The sequence below is a fragment of the Balaenoptera acutorostrata genome, chromosome 3 (genome assembly GCF_949987535.1).
Source record: "Balaenoptera acutorostrata chromosome 3, mBalAcu1.1, whole genome shotgun sequence".
Classification (NCBI taxonomy): domain Eukaryota; kingdom Metazoa; phylum Chordata; class Mammalia; order Artiodactyla; family Balaenopteridae; genus Balaenoptera; species Balaenoptera acutorostrata.
Window position 1 is genome coordinate 111,934,764 of NC_080066.1, and position 24,143 is coordinate 111,958,906.

Genomic DNA, 24,143 nt, shown 5'->3' on the forward strand with positions numbered 1-24,143 from the left:
TGAACAGAAACAGTAACTGAATGAGTCATTTTGGGGGTAGATTTTCTAGGAAAGTATGCAGCCGAGAGTTCCTTTTACTACAATGCTTGTCTTAATTAAATGTGACTCAGGAAACTTTATAAAAATAATAGTGGTTTATGGCAAAGAATTATTCAGAAAATACGCACCCTCACATAAAAAGTTAAACTGAATATTGTCCAGATTTTGTAAAAACTAAAGGATGTGAAGTGTAAACAGTCAAACATAGAGAAAGCTTTTGCAATGAGCAATTTATTTCCTAATAATATCTTACTGTAAGGCAGTCTGAATGTTAAGAATTACCAAGAAGACTAGTCTAGAAGTATTAAATTTCACCAAAAAAAAAAAAAAAAATTCTCTCTAGAGCCTCATAACTTCCAAGCTATAATAGTAAATGCTTCCTTAAAGACATTTAAAAATATTTAAAATAACTTCAGTAAAGTTCTTAAATTTTAAAAAAATTCCATAAGGCCTACCTAACTTAAAAAAATATTGTGTCATCAATTGTATCCTGTCGTTGCAAAGGACACCAGTGTCTTTAATTCTGCTTCATTTTCTACCTTGACTTCAGCTCATTTACGTCAAGAAAAGACTATTCTCTTGAATCATTTGAAAAGAATATTATGTTTAATCTGTCTACATTGATTTATTTTCAATAGTATTCCATGTATAGTAAGATAATGAGTGAAAATGTTTTCTCTGTATTTAAATATCAGTATGGGAAAAAGGCATCAAAAACACATGTAAAACTGAAAATATACTTCCATCACAGATTAACAGATAGAGGATTACTATCATAATATATATTCAATTAAAGATCTAAATGTAAGGCCAGACACTATAAAACTCTTAGAGGAAGACACAGGCAGAACACTCCATGACAGCAATCACAGCAAGATCCTTTTTGACCCACCTCCTAGAGAAATGGAAATAAAAACAAAAATAAACAAATGGGACCTAATGAAACTTAAAAGCTTTTGCACAGCAAAGGAAATCATAAACAGGACAAAAAGACAACCCTCAGAATGGGAGAAAATATTTGCAAATGAAGCAACTGACAAAGGATTAATCTCCAAAATATACAAGCAGCTCGTGCAGCTCAACATCAAAAAACAAACAACCCAATCCAAAAATGGGCAGAAGACCTAAATAGACATTTCTCCAAAGAAGATATACAGATTGCCAACAAACACATGAAAGGAGGCTCAACATCACTAATCATTAGATAAATGCAAATCAAAACTACAATGAGGTATCACCTCACACCAGTCAGAATGGCCATCATCAAAAAATCTACAAACAATAAATGCTGGAGAGGGTGTGGAGAAAAGGGAACCCTCTTGCACTGTTGGTGGGAATGTAAATTGATACAGCCACTATGGAGAACAGTATGGAGGTTCCTTAAAAAACTAAAAATAGAACTACCATACGACCCAGCAATCCCACTACTGGGCATACACCCTGAGAAAACCATAACTCAAAAAAAATCATGTACCACAGTGTTCACTGCAGCACTATTTACAATAGCCAGGGCATGGAAGCAACCTAGGTGTCAATCGACAGATCAATGTATAAAGAAGATGTGGCACATATATACAGTGGAATATTACTCAGCCATAAAAAGAAACGAAACTGAGTTATTTGCAGTGAGATGGATGGACCTAGAGTCTGTCATACAGAGTGAAGTAAGTCAGAAAGAGAAAAACAAATACCGTATGCTTACACATATATATGGAATCTAAAAAAAAAAAAAAAGTTCTGAAGAACCTAGGGGCAGGACAGGAATAAAGACACAGATGTAGAGAATGGACTTCAGGACACGGGGAGTGGGACGGGTAAGCTGGGACGAAGTGAGAGAGTGGCATGGACATATATACACTACCAAATGTAAAATAGATAGCTAGTGGGAAGCAGCTGCATGGCACAGGGAGATCAGCTTTGTGCTTTGTGACAACCTAGAGGGATGGGATAGGGAGGGTGGGAGGGAGATGCAAGAGGGAGGAGATATGGGGATATATGTATACATATAGCTGATTCACTTTGTTATACAGCAGAAACTAACACAACATTGTAAAGCAATTGTACTCCAATAAAGATGTTAAAAATTTTTTTAAGTTTAAAATATATATATATATATATATATTCAAAGCAATCAATAAGGAACTCAATAGAGAAAGAGACAGGCAATTCACCATAGGTGAAATACAAATGGCCAATAAATATATGAAAAGTTGTTTCTCTTCTCCAGTAAAGAAATCATATTTAGGAATAGAAATTATTTTACCTATCTATCAAATTTGTGAAAAAAGAAACCTTTCAAAATACTGATAAAATCGATTGTTGGGAAGACTATGAGGAAATGGAAACTCATACACTGCAGTCAGCGAAGTCATAAATTTAAACTTTTACATCCTTTTGAAGAACTAGTTGGCAAAAAAAATGTGTATATTCTTTAGTCTCCTTGGCTTCTAAGGATATAACCTACTGGATTCATTCGATAAATACTTAGAAACCTACAAATATGTTTACAAATGTGCAAAAAATACAGAAAAGGATGCCTATTTCCACATTGCTTAAAAAAAAGGAACCAATCTCATCAATAGGGGAGATTAAGTAAATTAATATGTATCATTGCAATGTAATACCAGAAAGCTTTTACAAAAACACATCTCTTTGTTTCCATAGTGTCCATTCCTGCAAGTCCATGAGGGCAGAGGATTGATCTACACTTGTATACTTTTGCATCCTTGAGTTACAAACCTGAAAATATAAACTCTGACTAGGACATGCTGAACATGGAGCCATGAACAGGTTTCTCAAACAATTCTGCAACTCACAAACTGTCACTAGAATATTTCTCTGATATATTGGTCAAATTTTATGAATAATTATCTTCCAGGACATTATAAAGAAAACAAGAAAAGTTTGTTACCTTTTCAACAAACCAGCTATAAACAACTTCAAGAACAATAGCTTATGCAGAAAATGCATCTTGTTTCCCTCAGGAGCTATCCCGTGAAGGCCTGGCTGCCTTTAAGTTGTACAGCTTCCACAGAAAAGCAAACTACTCTTCAGTCCTCTTTTACACCATCTGCTCCGATTTCAGTGCAGGAGAGGGGAGTGGAAAACGCTTCCCGCCCTTTTTTGGCTTTATTCCCAAAGGATAATTTGAAGGGAAAGGTACTAGTCCACATCTAAAATTATGTCTGGACGGCACTGTAAATTACAAAATTTAAATTTACAAGAATATCAAAAATTATACTGACCTAGCATTCACCCCAGACTTTTCTAAGCACGGCACATTTTGAACTAGGATAATTTTTAAAACATGGGAATTCACTATTATTGAAGCAGATCTCTTCATTTTACATCTTATGAATCAAGATACCTTGACTTGTCAATTTTCTTTAACCCAGAACATGTTCTGGTTGTGTTTTCATTTGCTTCCTATGTTAGAGTTACCTTAACAATACCATTTTAGAATGGACACTAATAATGGTATTTGAAATTTAGTCTCATGAAGGAAAATAACAATATGTCAACTCTCAACTCACCAGAGGTACAGAAATAAGAAAAGCGAAACATTAACAAGTCAACTGGTCAAAACAAGTTATCCCAAGAAGAGCACTGTTGTATATCCTGCTTCAATGCTTGACTTCTCCATGTTTAGGTTATTAATTGCTTAAGAGAGACAAAAGGCCAATTTTGGAGGGGGTCTTACTTAAAACCTTTATGAAGGAAATGTGTGTTTTTCCATATATAAATTCTTCTTGGATTGAGACCTTAATACATACACTAGTACCATCCTTTTTAAAAATAATTAAATAGACTGTGATAATACATCAAGGATTCAAAGCTCCTTTCTTGAAAAGTTATCGTCCTCTTCAGGCAGTCCTTGTTTTGTGCCTTACGGCGCCAACCAAAACTGGTGGATATCAGGATGGTGACCTCACTTGGCACGGTTCTGTGGTACCTAGCACCAGGACACAGTTTCAGCATGCAGGCATTTCAGTTAATATGCTACCAGGTAAAGTGAGTGCTCACTGTGTTCTGTTCTATTCTCAACCGGCCTGCCCAGCTTCATAGAAAAGACACCAATGTTATGGAATCAAGTAATCTGAGGGCAACATTTTATCTAATAAACCAACTATTGGTCTAACGCCTGCACTGCTCTTTGTCTTATTGAAGACTGTGAAAACTTCAACAATAACACCAGGAAAAGACAACCACCACCACCACCACCCATGGGCTTTCTGCAGTTCAACAGGTGGGATTCTGAGCTAAATTCTGACCTGAGTATTCTCATAGAGTCAATACAGATGACTGTCTGACGTTAATTTAATATTATAATGTTGGCTTGCAAAAGATGGTGAAGCACATTCCTAGGCAGAGTTAGTACCTACCTCAAAGCCAGGACTCACAGGAGACTGAAACATGAAGTCGTAAGAGCAAAAAGCAGACAAAGGTGCAGAAAAGGGGAGGCAAAAGACAAGAGAACCGTGTTATTGGAGGAAAGCAATGCATGTTACTCAATAATATTATTAGCAAATAATAGATATATTTTTAAGAAAAAGCAAAATGTGATACTAATCAGTCTTTGTGGCACAGAAACATCTGGGTTAGAAACTACATTTTAACATGTCAATGGAACTACAGACACTAAGATTGCAAAAACACAGTTTACAGTTTTGAGTTGGTAGAGGTAAAGAAAATATCGACTTGTCACAGTGTCAGTGATGAAAGACGGTTCATTCACCTTCTTGAAAATAAATTAGAGTCAGAATGAAGCATTTTGACCTTTAAGTGAAAGATCAGATTTTCTTCACAATAATTCATACTCTCAATGCAAAAAGAAAGAAAAAGGTCATCAAAGTAATCAAATGTGACATAGTTATCTGCCTGCAGGCAAGAATAAGTTGATGAATAATCAGTATCAGTCAGTGCTTTACAAACCTGAGAAGTCCAATAGTGGGTTAGAGTTTTAATGAGAGAAGTATGTCTACAGTGTATTCTTTGCTCATTTTAGAGTCTTTGCTGCATATCATTGTTTTCTGTCTGATTTCATTTAAGGTTGAAATATAATTCAAAAGTAGAAAGGTTATGATAAATTTTTTTAAGAGGAGGAGTATCAATGAAAAATCTAAGAAACATTTTGGTTAAGTAGACATGCATCTGGTAATTTATGCTGAATATGTTCTTTTTCATCTCTGTTCCCTCAAGCTTTGTGGGGTAGCTCTATCTGATAACTAGAAATTAAATCAAAACTAAAATACAGTTGACTCTTTTTCTTAACAAAAATGCATGACGGTGTTTTGAAATCCATGATATTTCCAGTGTTGAATAAACATTACACTTTGAGAAAAATCCTATTATTTGTTCTCTCAGTCCCTGCATCCTAATTTGCAATCTACAGCTAACCCATTTTGTCAGAGACTTTGGAAAGGGATATCCATTTAGATTGAGGTTCTGCTAAGATTAACTGTTACCCAGTGATACCAGTTAGACTTCTGGATTAACATGAAGCATGAACAGAATTCAGGGGCAACAACTGCTCATTTGGCCAGATCCAAACATGACTTCGGAGGAGAGATTATAACCCTGTTTGAAAGTACTTTTATGGAACATTTTCATACAGAGGAGGCGAAGCTTTCCCTTTGCGAGAAGAAATCAAATTTCCTCAATTTCCAAAATAAGATATTATCCTTGTCATCAACACACCTAATATCCAAAGCTCAGGATTTTCCTCCAGTTTGTAGCCCTGAATGCCTTTACTCTGGGCTATCATCAGAATTCAATTCTGGCTTAGTGCTGGTTTACTGCACGATATTTGAAGATGGTCTATGCAACATGCATTAATTGACTTATTCCTCTAAGTTACCATTTCTAAAAGTGCATGTTATTTTCCCACTAGATATTCCTAGGTTTCCTGAGAAAAAGGGATTCCATAGTTGAGTCAGTTTAGGAACACTGATTTCATTATTGCAAGACTTCTGAGAACCATAACTATGCTTAATGAATATTGTGATGTCCAGTACTTGGATGGACCGAGAAGTACTTCCCAATCTTATTTGACTAGGAGAAGGATTTTTTGCATAATATTTTATAGCACCATTATTTTAAAGAAAAAATTTTGGGAAACACACACCTCTGTATTTCTCCCTTGCTATCAAATTAGAATCACCAGAAATGTCCATAGGTCGCCAAGAAAAAGAGAGCCACCTACTCCTTTGGTAGTTGGTTGTAATATTTTACTAGAGCTTTGTTTTTATTTTTGTTTTTCCCTTGAAAGAAGATCATATGAATCACAGTTGTGTATCTGTGGTGAAGACTACTGTAGGAAATGTTTATTACGTAAATGAATACTATATATGTTAGGGTGATGCGGCATATTACTTTCATTTAGCACCCAAAGAATTTATGTTTCCTGTTACTGAATAATGTAATTTCTGTAACCCCATTTTCTTTAAATTGACTGATAGGAATCTCAGAATTAAACTTAATTATTACCTTTTCTGATATAACATTTCATTCTTTTATCACATGACTTGGGATGAAGAAACCTAATGACTTTATAACTTGCTATTGTCATTTTAAAACCTTTTTATTGAGGTATAATTTATATGGAATAAAGTGCAGAAAATTCTAGGTGTACATCTTGATGAGGTTTTACATGAGCATATAAGCATGTAACCTCTACCCAGATCAAGATATAGAATATTTCCAGCATCCAGAAAGGCTCTCTCTTGCTCCCTCTCTCAGTGGGCACCTAAGAGGAACCATTATTCTGATGTCTCTCACCATAAATCAGTTTTTCTGGATTAGAACTTCATACACTGGATTCTCAGGCATATAATCTTTTGTGTCTGCTTTTTTTCCCTAAATATTATTTTGTGAGATTCATTTATGTTGCTGAATGAATCAACAGTTCCTCAATTCTATTGCTGTATTGCTGTATACTATTCCATTATATGACTCTACCACTATTTATTTGTTTCTAGCTTTTAGCTACAATGAATAAAAATGTTAAAAACATGCTTGTAACAATACCATTCACACTGGCACCCCACCAAGGTGAAATACTTAGGTATAAATCTAACAAAATATGAATAAGATCTATGTGAGGAAAACTACAAAACTCTGATGAGTGACATAAAAGAGCAAAATAATGGAGAGAGATATACCGTGTTCACAGATAGGAAGACTCAGTGTTATCAATTTGTCAGTTCTTCCCAACTTGACCTATAGATTCAATGCAATCCCAATCAGAATCTCAGCAAATTATTTTATGGATATCAACAAAGTGATTTTATAGTTTATATGGAGAGGCAAAAGACCCAGAATAGCCAACATGATACTGAAGAAGAATAAAGTTAGAGGACTGATGCTACCCAACTTCAAGACTTACTATAAAGCTATAATAATCAAAACAGTGTGGTATAAGAATGACAAATAGATCAATGAAGCAAAACAGTGAGACCCCAAATAGGCCCCCATAAATACAGTCAACTCACCTTTGACAAAGGAGCAAAGGCAATACAATGGAGCAAAGATGGTCTCTTCAATAAATGGTGCTGGTGATTCACATGTAAACAAATGAATCTAGACACAGACCTTATGATGAATTAACTTAATTAACTTAAATTAAAACGTAAATTAATGCAAGTTAATTAAGTTAATTTAAATTAAAAAATTTAACTCTACATGAATCATAGACCTAAACGTAAAACACAACACTATAAAAATCCTAGAAGATAACATAGGAGAAATCCTAGGTGACCTTGGATATGGTGGTGCTTTTTAAAATACATAACCAAAGACATGATCCTTGAAAGAAATAAATGATAAGCTGGATTTCATTAAAATTAAAAACTTCTGCTCTGCAGAAGACAATGTTAAGAGAATTAAAAGACAAGCCACAGACAGGGAGAAAACATTTGCAAAATATTAGCAAAAGACACATCTAATAAAGATTGTTATCCGAAATATACAAAGAACTCTTGGAACTTCCCTGGTGGTCCAGTGGGTAAGACTCCACGCTCCCAATGCAGGGGGCCTGGGATCGATCCCTGGTCGGGGAACTAGGTCCTGCGTGTATGCCGCAACTAAGAGTTCACATGCCGCAACTAAGAGTTTGCATGCCACAACTAAGAAGTCCGCCTGCTGCAACTAAAGATCCTGCATGCTGCAACTAAGACCAGGAGCAGCCAAAATAAATAAATAAATAAATAAATATTAAATAATATATCTATATACAAAGAACTTTTAACATTCCACAATAAGAAAACAAACAATCCAATTTACAAATGGGCCAAAAACCTTAACAAACATCTTACCAAAAAAGATATACAGATGGCAAATAAGCATGTGAAAAGAAGTTTCACATCATATGTCATCAGGGAAATGCAAACTAAAACAATGAGAAACCACTACACACCTATCTGAACACAAAATCCAAAATAACGACAACATCAAATGCTGACAAGGATGTGCAACGACAGGAACTCTCATTCATTGCTGGTGGGAATGCAAAATGGTGCAGCCACTTTGGAAGACAGTTTGGCAGTTCTGACAAAACATAATCTTTTCATATGATCCAGCAATTGCACTCCTTGATACTTACTCAAAAGAGCTGAAAACCTATACATGGATGCTTACAGCAGCCTTACTCATAACTGGCAAAACGTGGAAGCAACCAAGATGTCCTTTGTTAGGTGAATGGATAAATGAACTGTGGACATCTTGACAATGGAACGTTATTCCACCCTAAAATGAAATGAGCCATCAAGCCATGAAAAGACATGGAGGAAACTTAAATATGTCCTACTAAGTAAAAGAAGCCAAACTGGAAAGGGTACATACTGTATGATTCCAACTATATGACATTCTGAAAAAGGCAAAACTATAGAGACAGTAAAAAAAATCAGTAGTTGGTAGGGGTTGGGTGGAGGGGAGGAGGGAAGAATAGATGAAGCTAAGAGGACTTTTAGAGCAGTGAAAATACTCTGCATGATACCATAATGATGAATACATGTCATTATGCATTTGTCCAAATCCACAGAATGTACAACACCATGAGTGAACCCTAAAGCAAACCATGGACTTTGGTTGGTTATGATGTGACTGGGTGATTATGATGTGTATGTCAACGTATGTTCACCAGTGTTGGCAAAAGTACCACTCTGGTGAGTGATGGTGATAATGGAGGAGGCTATGCATTTGTGGGGGGCAAGGGGTATATGGGAAATCTCTGTGCCTGCCTTTCAATTTTGCTGTGAACCTAAAACTGCTTTAAAAAAGTGAAGTCTAAAAAATTTTTAGAAATTCTGGTACATATTTTTAAAAATTAAAATTTTTTAAAAATTCTGATATGTATCTTTCCATGCATGTCTATACACATTTCTGGTGAATATATACCTAGGAGTAAAACTGCTGAGTCGCATGATATGCATATGTTCAGCTTTAGAAGACAACTGCCAACCAGATTTCCAAAGTTGCTGAACCAATTTATATTCCTAGTAGTAGTGTATGTGAGTTCTAGTTGCTCAATATCTTCACCAATACTTGTTACTGTCAGTTTTTTTCCCCCAACATTAGACATTCTGGTGTAGAGATATCTCACTGTAGATTTAAATTTAGACTCTGATAAATAACGATGTAAAATACATTTTCATGTTTATTGGCTGTCTTCTTTGGTAAAGTGCCGTTCAAATACTTTGCCTGTATCTTAAATAAGGTTGTCTGTCTTTTCAACTTTTATAGATGTTCTTTATACATTTGGATATGACTCTTTTACAAGATATATATACATATTATATACATTGAATATATCTTTTTCCATTCTGTGACTTGCTTTTCCACCCTTTTAATGGTATATTTTGCTGAAAATAATTTGTTAATTTTAATGATGCCCAATTTATCAATTTTTTTCTTTTGTCATCAGTGATTTGAGTCCTATTTGAAAAAGGTTTTCATGACCCAAGTTACTGTAGATACTCTTCTATGTTATCTCCTAGAAGCTCCTAATCTACCTAGGATTTATTTTGTATATGGTATAAGGTAAGGTCAAGATTCATATTTTCCATATAGATATCCCATCGGTTCCAGAAATATTTGTTGAAAAAAACCATCCTTTTCTCACAGCAGTGGTACTGTTGTCATAACTTAGTTGGCCTGTATATGCCCACGGTTTCTGGACTCCTTCTATTCTGTTTCATTGGTTTATTTTCTGTTCTTGTGTAATACCACATTGTCTTAACTACGGCTTTATGATATGTTTGGAAATTCTCCAGCTTTGTTCTACACCAGAGGTTCTCAAACTCAGCACTACTGACATTTTGAGCCAGCTGCTTCTTTGTTTGGGGGCTGTCCTGTGCATTGACCTCTCTGTGATTTCCTTATTTCTGAGACATTTGTCCCTCAAATCCTGATTGCCTTGGTTGCTCTTAGGTACCTTTAAATATTGTTTTGCTATGTTCTCTTATACTGTATTCAGCTTTTATAATTGTCCCTTACAGGAGAGTTGGTCTGATACAAGCTTCTTCATAGCTAGGAGCAGAAGTTCTGGAACAGATTATTAACTTTTTTGCCTAAGACTAAGCCTTGTATAACATGATTTCAAATGGCTTTAACTTTTCCCAAACACCACAAGAACATCTGTAAATTTTTAAAAAGATGAGATGATTTTTAAAAAGATCTAGATGATAAATAGAGATATTATAGGATCATTTAATCTTGACTTCTCCTATGCAATTGTCTAAAAGTTTAAAACTGATATAATCTTAATAAGTATACTTATACATAATGAAACAACATATTAGTGTGTCCTCCTTAAGTACCTACTGAGTTTTTCTTGTTTCCTTCTAACATAGGTGATGATGTACAAAAAGACACACACCCTTGCAGAGCTCTTATGCCATAAATTGCCTACATTTTGGATTTTCTTAAAAAAGGACTGCATCATGGTTGGAATAACGGATAACAGTTTAGTGCCGAAGTTGTCAACAGACAAAGCTTGTCATAAGATCTATGTTGTTATACTTTTTTTTCTATGTTAGCAGCCTTATAGAAATCCATGACTCAATTTATTTGCCAGAAATGGGTAAATTAATAGAATTACCAGTATTTTAATCCATATGTGAAATGGTGATTTTCCAGTCAAAATAGGCAATCAAGTGTTGAATAGAAAAATCATTTTCTTACATTTGGGAGAAAATCTATACTTATGGCAGACTTGCAACATGGGTGGTCTAGTGGCATTACTAAGCAATGCCATCTTTTTATAGGCCATCATCCTTTTCAGAAATGGAAAATATTGTTTATTGTATACGGACTAAAAGGTTTTACTATCATTACCATAATGTTACCTTTGACTAGGCATTCACTATAACCTTTAAACTATAGTTACTGGCCTTTTATGTTTTGCACAGGGATGAAAAGAGACATATTAGCTGCACTCCGAGCATGCAAAGAGAGACATACAGGCACCCCACAGGGGCAAAAAGTGCTATGATGAATGTAAAACATGCATTTGAGAGCCAATGTGTCACCAACACTATTACCAAAGGCATTTTTCATTTAAAGGTTACCCATAAGGCATTTTATATAAGGTTATGAAAGTTCATAATAACATTTTTCAAAGTATCCTGTGGCCCCAATATTTTCTCACCTCATAAATTTGATCAAACTTTTGTAAGCATTCTTGGCAGATATAGTTAAAATGTGATTTTTAAAATGTATTTTTAAAACATTTTTAAGCATTCTACTACAAAAAAATTCCGTTCAGCAATAAAGTGCTAATGAATTTCAACACCTGATGTACAATATAGCTTGTAATCAAGTAATTGAATAATTAAATAATTATGTAATTTGATTAAATAAAGCAATTAAAGCAATTAAATAATTTGGTTGAAAAACACAAAAACCTGCTTAAAGACTTTAGTAACCTAAATTAAATTTATATATAAATTGTACATTCACATTTATAAATATGCATGCATATAATAATTTCATTTATATTTATAAAATCTAAATGGTACATATGTGATGTTTGGAAGTAGATATATATATACACACACGTGTATGTATACATACATATGTGCATATATGTATATATTATTAAAAACAGATATTTTTTTTCTTAATTTTAGTATTCAAATTTCACACAAAATTAATTTGATACATCAAGCATATATTAAGAAACACATTAAAACAGATTATATACATGCAACTCTTTCTATTGACTTATGAAGTCTTTGCACAAAAGCCATCATTTTAAAATTACCCTGTATGACTTTGAAGAGATCAAACACTTAGCCTAATATAGAAAATCAAACTGCTGATAAATGAAAAAGCACAGTAAAGATCAGCTTAAGTAACACCTCACCTTGGAAGTCTGGTCTGAATTCTCCAGGCAAACTTAATTAAATATATTCCTATTAATTCTTTTTTAAAAACTGAGATAGTTTTAAAGGAAGAATCTTTAGCATTAATTACCTAGATTCTAATCTATTCTAATGATGAAAAAATTTAGTTTAGAGCTTTAGATTTCTTATGAGATGTTAACTAACTTTTAAAAATCTTTTCCTGGTGAAACTGAAAACAATACACATTAGTATATAATTTTGTTTCTTAAACTTGTTTAAAAATGTCTGTTCTGTAAACAGTATGACTCTCAGAGATGGTACTTAAAAGCAAGAGTAACTGTTAACTTATAAAATCACTACCTACAAAAATTCAAATGAAATCAAGAAATCTCAGAGTTGGAAAGATAATATGAGAGTTATTTGAAAAAGTAAACAGATTTTGACTTAAGCACCTTTCAGTAAGAGTATCATTAATTCTAACTAATACAACTTTAAAAATAATATATCACCACACATGCATTCTGAATAGTCCCCAAAATATAATATATTCTTCTAGTTACTGGTGGGATTTAGTGCCTGACTTCCCCTAACAGGTTAACTTCATGAAAACACAACAAACTCCCCCAAAAAAGTCACAGAAACACAGAGTATAGACTTTTCCTATTTATCAAAATAAGCATTCATTTGAGTTATATGTCTGGCTTATGTTGTAACAAAATTTAAGTGATTTAAAGATCACGATAAAATATTTTCCGAACAATAGAGTAATTAATACAGCTTTTTAGAGATGGCTTCAAAATGCATTGCCTCTCTCCACTCCAGGGATTTATCTAACCTAAATGTTTCATAATTTTTATTTTTTCCCTTTAATTGATTTTTGTAATTATTAGATTATAAAGAGTTTTTGTAATATCCACTGTCAGAGGGAGTAAATATAGGAAACTTAAGCTCACACAATTAGCTTATTTCAGAATAATGTTCTTATTTTAAATAGTGCACATAATTACCACAATTTTTACTTTGCTTTCAATGTTTGGAAAATCAAAATTTAACTTTCTTAAAGAAAAATATTTAAGCCATGTCCACAGACATATATTTTAGAGCCAATGGAAACATTTAAAGTATTAAATGCTATTTTTCCCATGGCATTTGTCAACCAGTGTCACTTTGACATCAGCATGTATGCCTTTAATGCCAAACAATTAAAGACTTTCATCTTTTCATATGAGCGAATTTCAGATTTTCTCCCAGAATAAACAGTCAGCCATGCCACGAAGTACTCTAATAATCGTCAGAGAAGAAAATCTTTTATCTCTGGTTTCCAAATTTTGACAAACTATGTTTTGTCACGTCCACGCATTAGTTTGTGCCGCTCTGGCTCCATGAGCATGATGAAACCTCACAGATTTAAAAATTGCTCTAAGCCCACAGATAAAAGCAAACTCGAAGCTGTTGGATATTTGTTGAAGCACTGACCAATCTACAGCACAGGCCCTGAAGAAACACAGTCATCAACACCCTGGCTGTGTCCTCTCTCCCAGGGCACTGTCTTGGATTGATTACCACGGTTACCACATCGTCCTACAGATTTCTCATGTAAACGGGCAAATGGATAAACAGGAGGCCATACCAGAAGGGGCTCATCGGGGGCGCTGGTGGAAAGCTCGGCAGATGCTGTGCGGACGGTGCTGAGCCCGGTAAGGGAAACATTTGAGAGCCTTCTCCGCCTCACGCCACTGCAATTGTTGGGGATTTTAAATGCACATCTCTTGTGGTAATTCAGCCCACATCCTGGAAGGAGAAAGTAAAAATGACTTTTGTTCAACTATAAATTAAAAGCTACTTTAGTGTAAGTTGTAGATTATGAATTTTTAGAAACAGTACTGTTTCCATTTTTCTTGAGGCTGTTCGAAAATTTACATTTTCTTTTGAGCGTCTCCTGGTTTATTTTGCCAATTTGTCAATAAGCTGGGTTTTGACATCTGATTTTATTGGATGAGCCCAGCAACTACCCTGGTTATCATTTTAAAAAATGTTTTCTAACATAAGGGACTTGGGCTTTGAGGGATCTAGCAATAAAACTCCAGTGAGATGACCTATTTTTAGCTGCCTCAAGTTCTACGGCAAGGGAGAATTAATCAACGCTTCACAACTTTTGACTTACACTGATTTGAATCATGGCTCCGCAACTTGTTTGTCTACATGGCCTTGGACAAATTACTTCACCTCAGTTTTTCTGTCTGTAAAACGAGGATAATAACTACCTTGAAGAATTGTTAAGAAAATATGTAAAATGCTTCACATGCTAGTTTCTACATGGTAGATAATTAGGAAAGCACCCTTTTCCCCTCAATATTTCTGCTCAATAGTTCTCTCACATAGTCTTACTGTTCAGAATTTCCCCATGTGTCACATAGCAGGCCAGACAAATTTTCATAAAACTACACTTTAGGTAGACTTTCTTCCAGATCACTGTCTCTTAACTTCCCTTCTTACAGATAGAAATTCAGAAATTAGGGTTATTTTGTTTATGGATTTCATCATAAAAGCTTGGGGTTTTTGGTCAAAGTTCAAACAGCTCTATCCCTCCCCGCCCCACCCTTCATCAAAAAAGAGCAAGGGGGCTTCCCTGGTGGCGCAGTGGTTGAGAATCCGCCTGCCAATGCAGGGGACACGGGTTCGAGCCCTGGTCTGGGAAGATCCCACATGCCGCTGGAGCAGCTGGGCCCGTGCGCCACAACTACTGAGCCTGCACGTCTGGAGCCTGTGCTCCGCAACAAGAGAGGCTGCGATGGTGAGAGGCCCGCGCACTGCGATGAAGAGTGGCCCCCGCTTGCCACAACTAGAGAAAGCCCTCGCACAGCAACGAAGACCCAACACAGGCAAAAATAAATAAAAAAATAAAAAAATAAAAAGAAAAGAGAAAGGTATGATTTGGTCCGTTTTTAAGATTATATCATGGTATCCTATAAACCTGAATTATGCACTTCAAGGATTTCTGTCCATGGAGGATGATAAAACTATGATCTTGGTGTAGAAACTGGGTACATGTTCCAGCCTGCCACTCAACAGCTGAGTGACCTTGGATGGTTTGATTAACCTCCTGAATCTCAGCTCCTTTCAGCAAACATTTATTGAATGCCTACTATTCCAAGTTCTGGCTTAAGATGCAAATTGTATGTTTAGCCTGTTAGCAAAATAACCAACACCTTATGGGAGAGAAACATATCCACATGATATAGGCGAAAAGATAGGAGAATCTGGCTTCCCAGATCAGGGCTAACATCTTGACGATAGGAAATGAACCGAACAGAATCCATGCACTACCCAGATCCCTGGAAGGTATCTGAAGGGAAGAAGGCACTGCAGAAGAGGGCACGACATAAGTAGCTAACTCCAGCATGCGTTCCACTTGGCTGGGGAAGGAATACCTTACCTTCACATTTAAGGCCTTGACGCACCAGCCCCCATAGCATTTCTCCACAGTGATCACAGAAAGCTGGAGCTCTGTACGAATGAACAAAGAGAGTGTGGGGACGAATCTGAAAGTCTTCAAAGGTGGCGGAAGCTGTGGAAATAATAACATTGAAAAATAAGTTGAATAAATACGCTCATCTGTAGATAATTAGTACGCAAGATACTTAACATGCAAGTATGGGTATAACTGGGCAAAGTCAGGAAAGATAAGATGCAACACTGCTTGACTTTTAGCCATTCCACTCCATTCTTCTCAACCACAGCTTTACAAGTGGTGGCACAGGAACCTCTTCCTTGTCTTCCTGCTTATCAAGGTCTCAGGCCATTTCAAAAATAGCCAAAACGCTAGAACAAAGAATGAATGAAAGAATAACTCAATTCAATCTATAAATACGGGATGTTGCTTTAAAACATTTTGCTTTTTCTCTTACATAAATGAGCCAGAGAGGCATTCAGAAATATTAATGGAAAGGAAACACTTGATGAATGGAATTTAGACAGATCAGAAGACAGTGTACTTGAATATGACCTTGAAGAAGTACATTAGAAGGGTGGGGCCCAACTGGAAGAAATCTGGACAGCCTCTTTTGGGGAGATACAGTTGTTTGAACTCTTAGGCAATATAAACAAGCATTTAAATCCTGACCCAAAAATAACAAGCAGCCTCTTCATCAATATGCCAAACAGAGGGATTTAATACACACACTGGTGAATTTCAGCCCACTCTGAGAAATATACTTTAGCAAATCATATTCATGCTATAGGGTACTTTTTGTTATTGCTTATTGTTATTTATCCCATATGGTATTCGTACAGAGTATTGAAATTCATTATGTTTTAAAAATTATACTTTTCCACATGATATTTTTATTATGTTATAAAAATAGTTCACGGTTTTTTGGTGTTGCTTAAATCAAGAAATAGAAAGGTACAGAGAATTGAAAGTGAACGACCACCCCTTTTCCCAAAATTCTAGTGTGTAGGGCTATATCTTTCTGGATCTATTTACACATATAGCCCGATATGAAGGCTGCCCATAATAGTTCAAGGAGTGCTGACCTACGAGTGAGGAGAACTGGATGAGGCTTTGCCATTACCCTGCTGACAACTCACTTAATCATCACGAGCCTCAGCTTCCCATACATAAAAAGAGAAGGTCTGACCCATGGTGACTTCTCCTAACCCTTAAAGTGTAAACTTCCATTAACTTAGAATAGAACCATATGCACTTGATTTCATAAGGTTTTATGCAAAGAGAATCTGGGGAAAAATTTAGGCCTTAAATACATCCTTCTATTCTGCCTTCCCTTCTCTTCCTGCTGTTTGTCTTCCTGCCTTACTTTTTCAACACACGTTTGTTAAACACCTTTTCAATACTGTTAATGGCACCAATCCAGGGACAAAGATGTAAAGAGAAGTACGACATCTTTACGGAGCCTACCAGACCAGCAGAAAGGCAGATAAAAACAAACAAAAAACTCCACAAGAACTATAAAATAACTTCTGAGGTTCACAGAAGCTACAAAATTTGGCCTAAGTTACTAAACAGAACTAAGACTACAACCCACAAGTGTTTTGTCCCCGATCCACTGTCCTTTTCACCATACCAGGGTTACATCTTACCTTTCCTAACTCTGCCCAAAGAGTTATATCCAACAGCCCCATGGTAAGGGAAATAAACATCTGCAGTTTTCCTGATGGTACCTTGGACAGCAGGTATGGGCTAACAAATCACCTGTGGAGTATACTTATGAAGTGCTTACCTTGGTAAGTATGCAAGGTGTGACAGAGTGAACGCTGAAACTGTAGGTGATTCATCTCTGCTAGATAGGTGTCCAAAATTATGAGGACAACTTTGAGGGTATCACATCCCTCAGGGCAAGTGACAACAGAACATGCAGGAAAGTGAATCACTTCAACCAGAAAGGATATTACTGATAGTTCACAGACATATATCTGGACCATAAAAAGAGATTAAACTTTTTAATGGGTCAGTTTTCCCTTGAACCTTGAATAAAAGTACTTTATTCCAAATTAATATGCTTTACTATTGGAAATCATCCATCAACTTATTAAAGGTACTAGTTTTACTCAATGGAAAGATAATGAGAATAATAATAAGGTTAAGATTTATTGAGCTCTTAATGTATACCAGACACCACACTAAGAGATTAAAGTGTGGGAAGAAGGAGCTAATCAAAGAAGTGCAGCCAAGTAAGTTTCTCTAGCATCGCTTACAAGGAGTTCTGATTAGTGTCAATGCTCCTTACAAAAAGGATTTCAATTGAAATAAGATTGGGAAATTGTATTATTACGTTTCTCACTTCAAGTTTCACAATATTACAGTCAATGCTTATTCTAAGTAAATCAGTAAAAAGGTATGGTTTGGGTTACAATCAACTACTTTTATAATTTGGTCAAAGTGTGTCTAGTTTTGTAAATGCTAAATCTTCTTTAAAATTGGTCTCTCACAGTCATGGACAAATTTGTTTTTAAAACATCAAAGAAAATAGTTAAAGAAAATACTTTGTGCCAACCATTAACTCCTAACTTCTCCCCTGCCTCTCCCCCCATCTCCCACCCCTGCCAAATGTCACCCAAACAATGGTGACAATACCATGATAGCAATTAGTTGAATAATTAAGGTAGTTTTCAAAATAAGGAATGTTAGAATTTGACAATACTAATACCTAGATGTGTTCAGATATTTTTTGAATTAATCAGAAAGAATATAAATAATTAAAAAGAAGATTTTCAATGACAACCCCCAAATCCAGTTTATGTCAGGTACGTTTGTTTTTTCACTTTTTGAAGGGGATTAACATTCATAAGCAGTTAGCACCCTTGACTTATGTTTAAATGCCATTTTCTAAAGTTCAATTTTAATATTCTCCTGTTAATTTTAGAATAATTAAATACATTTTTTAAAATAAAACTACCAAGTGTGGTGAGGTTTCACATGCATTTGAAATCAAAGCACAACATCCATTCATTATGAATTTACCTGTTTCTGCACCCTGGGGGAAATCAGCATTAGCTGAGTGTATGCATGCCATCTTGCCTAATCACAAAATTGCACTTCAGAGATAATCACTTAGCACAGGAAAACAAAGTGAATGCTGTAATTCCATTTCACTTAAGGTTTGGAAGCAAAATGGACAGATAAGAATAGAAATGCTAAAGTGTCTAGAGATTCCAAGAGAGAACAATGTGCTATCTGTCAGTATGTCATAATCAACCAGGTGACCTACATTAAAACCACATGACAGGGCTACAAACTAAACACAATGGGCCCCTTATACTGGTACCTGTGTATCTTTGATTTGCTTTGTTCACAGTCTATTGTTATACTCCACAGTGCAGGAGAGGAGAAAATAACATGCTTTCCTTAGTCACTGAGCATTTAAAACAGGTAATTGAGCCAAAAACTCTAAGATAATCAGTACTTCTTTTAAGGTTCATGATAAATTGTTGCACAAAATGGAATAAACTGTTTGGTTAGCAGTACAGAAGAAATCAGGCTTCCAAAGCAAAATAAATAATCTCCAGAGGTCAAAAATATTTGCATAATAAAATGAAATAACGTCCTATCTTCCAAGATTTTCAGTAATTTTTTTTCTACTGGTAATTTTGGCAATTTGGGAGAAGTGTTAACTCTTTCTGGCATTGCCAAGTTGGAACAGGTATAAGAAGAAGAAAAGCTTAACACATTTCAAGTATCATCTCATTCAATTTTTCACAAGGACTCTATGAAGTAGATACTATTATCCCCACTTTATAGATGAGAAAACTGTCTCAGCAAAATTAAGGAGCTGCCCTACGTAACACAGGATCTTGATTCAGACAGCCTGATAGCTGAACCATACAAATTCTCTCAGCCACTCTGAATCTAATCATCATATTCTCTGACCATCAAAATTCTGTGGATTATAAAGCTGCATCTTTATTTTATGAATTACTAGCAAAGATTTAAAAAACACTGCAATTAAATACAACACACCACTATTGTAAGGTGCATCCTTCTCTCAGAGATGCAAAAAATACTGAGGAAAAAAAGTCCATGAAATAATGTATAAAATGAAATTAATTCAGTTATGATCCAAAATTCTTTTAACATGCTTTCTGCATATACTCCATTTTTTGAAATCCTTCTCCCTCCAAACAAATTGGAGTTAGTAACAATAACTGGTTTTTAAATTTTTACAAAAATCAAAGGTAACGATAACTAACAGCCATTTCGAGTTTTGTGTCTACATGATAACCAGTGTCATTCAATTGATAAGTCTGGCCCAAAGCAAAACATTATGAAGCTTTTAAAAACTGTTAAGATTTGTTGTAGATAAATTTGTTTTTTTCTTAACCTCTGGAATACTGACAATAGCTTCTGAATATCACTCTCCCCACATAAATACACATACTCATCAGTTTGAAGGTATTCTGTGGATAAGAAACCATATCCACTTTAACATCCTATCATTCATCCATACACACACATAACAGATACACATAAATAATCCTCTGTTCCGTGAGAGCTTTCATTAGTGCAATGATAACTATTCACAAATCAGTTTACTGTATTTGTAAATATCTCAAATTATTAGAAATATTTTTTTTATATTGAGTCCCAAACACTACTCTGTAATTTCTATTTGGAGGTGATAGTTCTAAAAGCAAGCATTTAAATTAAGACATTTTTGTGTCTTTCTTAAATCAGCTCAGGTAAGTCAAGCAGGCCTAATACCTTCAAGCATATAATTGATTAATATTATGTTTTACTAATCTATCTAGAACTTACTATATAGTAATATATGTGTGTTGTAATATACTATATATTAGAAATAGAAAAATAACAAGGAATAGTATCTGTTGTTGAGGGTTCAAAGTCAAAATGAGGATGAGAGACTCATAAATAATCATCATACAAGATGCAGGGATGGAAACACAAAAGAAAGGGCAACTAAGACTGCCTGGGTCTATCAGGGAAAGCTTCATCAAGGAGGGATCACTGAACAGAATCTTGAAGGATGAAGAGTGTTTTGAAAAGCAAAGAATAGGATAAAGGAAAGAGGAAACATTTTGTATAGCCTGATTTTATTTAATTACAGAACATTTGTAAGACTACCTACAAATTTCTTTATAATTATAATTTAGTGGGCTCTTGATCGTTGGTACACTGCCAGGACAGTTAGCAAGAGTGACTCCAACAAACTGTCCATGACACAGGTAACTGAGGAATTACAATAGATCATTGGCACGCTATCGTGGCCCAGATATCTGAGCCTGTAAAATTAAGCCTGCAGATGTGTACCTCCCTTCCCCCATTCCACTACCTAATACCTACACCCTGAGGTTGGTGATTTCTTTCTGCTTCTCCATTGATCCCAGTCTCTCCAAACCACTGTTGTACCAGATACTCCCTTCATGCAAGCACTGTTCAAATTAATCACACGGTTCACATTTTTGTTATACCTGGAGACATCTAGAGTCGGGAAAGTCCCTTAGCTCTTCAGAAACAAGAGCATTAAACAAATTCTTGTTGAGACACTTACAAAAGCATCTTTTAGATGACTGGAGAAAAAAAGACAGAAATTTCAATTTTTCACTCACATATGACCAGAAAAACATTAGTGAGGAGCAATGATGGGAACTTGGGAGGCTGTGAATATATCATCCCAAAGATAACAGCAGCCAAGAGAAGAAACATAAAATGTATTTAGATATGCTGATCAGGCAGTTCAGAAAGTTCTGGGAAAATATTTTATAAGTACATGGCCAGACTCTTAAAAAGAAGATGTGGCACATATACACAATGGAATATTACTCAACCATAAAAAGAAACGAAATTGAGTTATTTGTAGTGAGGTGGATGGACCTAGAGTATGTCATACAGAGTGAAGTAAGAAAGAGAAAAACAAATACCGTATGCTTACACATATATATGGAATCAAAAAAAAAAAAAGTTCTGAAGAACCTAGGGGCAGGACAGGAATAAAGACACAGATGTAGAGAATGGACTTGAGGACACGGGGAGTGGGAAGGGTAAGCTGGGACGAAGTGAGAGAGTGGTATGGACATATATACACTGCCAAATGTAAAACAGATAGCTAGTGGGAAGCAGCCGCATAGCACAGGGAGATCAGCTCGGTGCTTTGTGACCACCTAGAGGGGTGGGATAGGGAGGGTGGGAGGGAGACGCAAGAGGGAGGAGATATGGGGATATATGTATATGTATAGCTGATTCACTTTGTTATACAGCAGAAACTAACACAGCAATGTAAAGCAATTATACTCCAATAAAGACGTTAAAAAAAAAAAAAAGTATGGCTCCAAGAGGAATAAAAAGGTCTCACAAGCCAGAGTGAAGTGACAGCACAATAACAAGTTACCCTAATTAGGGAGAAGAGGGGGTGGTACCTAGAGAAACCGATGTAACTGCCCAGGGAACTCTGATAGGCTCATACTCAGACAGAGAATGCAGCTACAGAAGGAGCAGCAGAGTCAGGGAAACAGCAGATAGTGGCCTGGCCGGTGAGAACCACCTTAAGAAGGCTAACAGGAGGAGAAAGCTGAAGCTTTTAAAAAGCTGGAAAGAACAAAAGGCCGTTTAGCTGTGTGTCATATGTAGCAAGAATGAGGAAGAGATAGGCCTGCACCATGGAAAAAAGAGTTTAATGCTAACAGACAAAGTAGAAAAAGCTAAACTATTCAACTGCAGTTTTGCTTCTACCTTTTCTAGAAGAGGAGTATCTATATTCAAACAAAAAAATCAGAAATAAATAAATAAATAAAGGGAAGAAGAAATATCAAATATACTCAAGAAGGAAACGAAGTCTAGGGTAGATGAACAAAGATTACCTAATCTGATCTGTTCTCAATAGGCCCAGGTGAGTTATATAAATTTATTTTTAATCTTATGAAAACATCTACCACAATATTCTAACAGACTCTTGTTGGGCTTGTGGAATTATGCCAAAGGCCTTCTGTAAGAAAAATAGAAAATATTCTGATAAGAATGGAAGAGTTTAAAAGGAGAGCTAATGAAGAAATTTAGCCCTAGTTGATATCAAAATATTCTATAAAACTATGATATTTAAAAGTAAGTGGTGGGACTTCCCTGGTGGTGCAGTGGTTAAGAATCCACCTGCCAATGCAGGGGACACGAGTTCGAGCCCTGGTCCAGGAAGATCCCACGTGCTGCGGAGCAACTAAGCCTGTGCACCACAACTACTAAGCCTGTGCTCTAGAGCCCATGAGCCACAACTGCTGAGCCCGCACACCACAACGACTGAAGCCCGCACACCTAGAGCCTGTGCTCTGCAACAAGAGAAGCCACGGCAATGAGAAGCCCACACACCACAACTAAGAGCAGCTCCCGCTGGCCGCAACTAGAGAAAGCCCGTGCGCAGCAACGAAGACCCAACGTAGCCAAAAATAAATAAAAATAAATTTATTAAAAAAAAGTAAGTGGTGGTTGTGTAAGACAAAGGAGATCAATAGGATAGAGCTGATAACATAGAAATCTACTCTATGTATGAATTTTAAATATGATAGAATAGATATCATAAATCAATGCAGCAGGGAAACATAATTTAACAAATGATTAACAATTAGTAACATTTAGCTACTTGGGGGGGAACACAATTTAGAAGTTTATCTCCTATGTTACACAAATATATAAATATATGTATATATATAAAATACCTGATGAGTAAAAAAGTTAAAATAACAAACCATGGAAAAACTAGGAGGAAACAGGAGTGCTTATCAAATCTCTGGAGGAAAAAAAGACTTTAGAAAGTAAAAGAAATTCATAAATCTTCAAAGTGATGGAAAATCAAATGGGAAAGATTTATCAGCATGATCATGTAGCAGGCACTACTGACTGACTTACCCTAAGAGTCATGTAATAGTCTCTTTTATTTAGCATAGGTTTATTTATAATAATTATATATGCTAGGTCACAGAATTATGTTCAATACTTTCAAGCATTTATAATATAATCACAAACATTCAAGGAGAGATCCCTACGCTTGTTAGATGTCAGGCATGCAGGTGACAAGGCCTATGTTCTAGTATGAAAATTAGGGAAGTTCACAAGTATTCATTCATTCCTTCTCAGAAGGAAACAGATCCTTATTTGCCTTCTTTTATTTTTCTTTTTAACCAGAGGCAAGCAGCAGGACAGTAGGAGTTATGATGGCAGGGCTAAACATTCTGCACAAGAAGTTTAGGATCTGCTCATGAACCTGGAGAGTTACAGTTAACATCTGAGCAATCAATCCTTTG

The 24,143-nt window shown here is 35.6% G+C and overlaps 1 protein-coding gene across 2 annotated transcripts in view; it reads right to left on the reverse strand.

Annotated features, from left to right (window-relative positions):
* The window catches only part of PRKD1 (protein kinase D1), a 329,482-nt gene that overhangs the window by 66,764 nt on the left and 238,575 nt on the right, over positions 1-24,143 (reverse strand). For both annotated transcript variants that reach the window (XM_028166068.2, XM_057543615.1), the window contains exons 3-4: positions 15,817-15,948; positions 14,011-14,171 (exon numbers count right to left, since the gene is read on the reverse strand). In XM_028166068.2, coding sequence (XP_028021869.2) covers positions 14,011-14,171; positions 15,817-15,948 — 293 coding nt within the window. The remainder of the gene's footprint in view (positions 1-14,010; positions 14,172-15,816; positions 15,949-24,143) is intronic.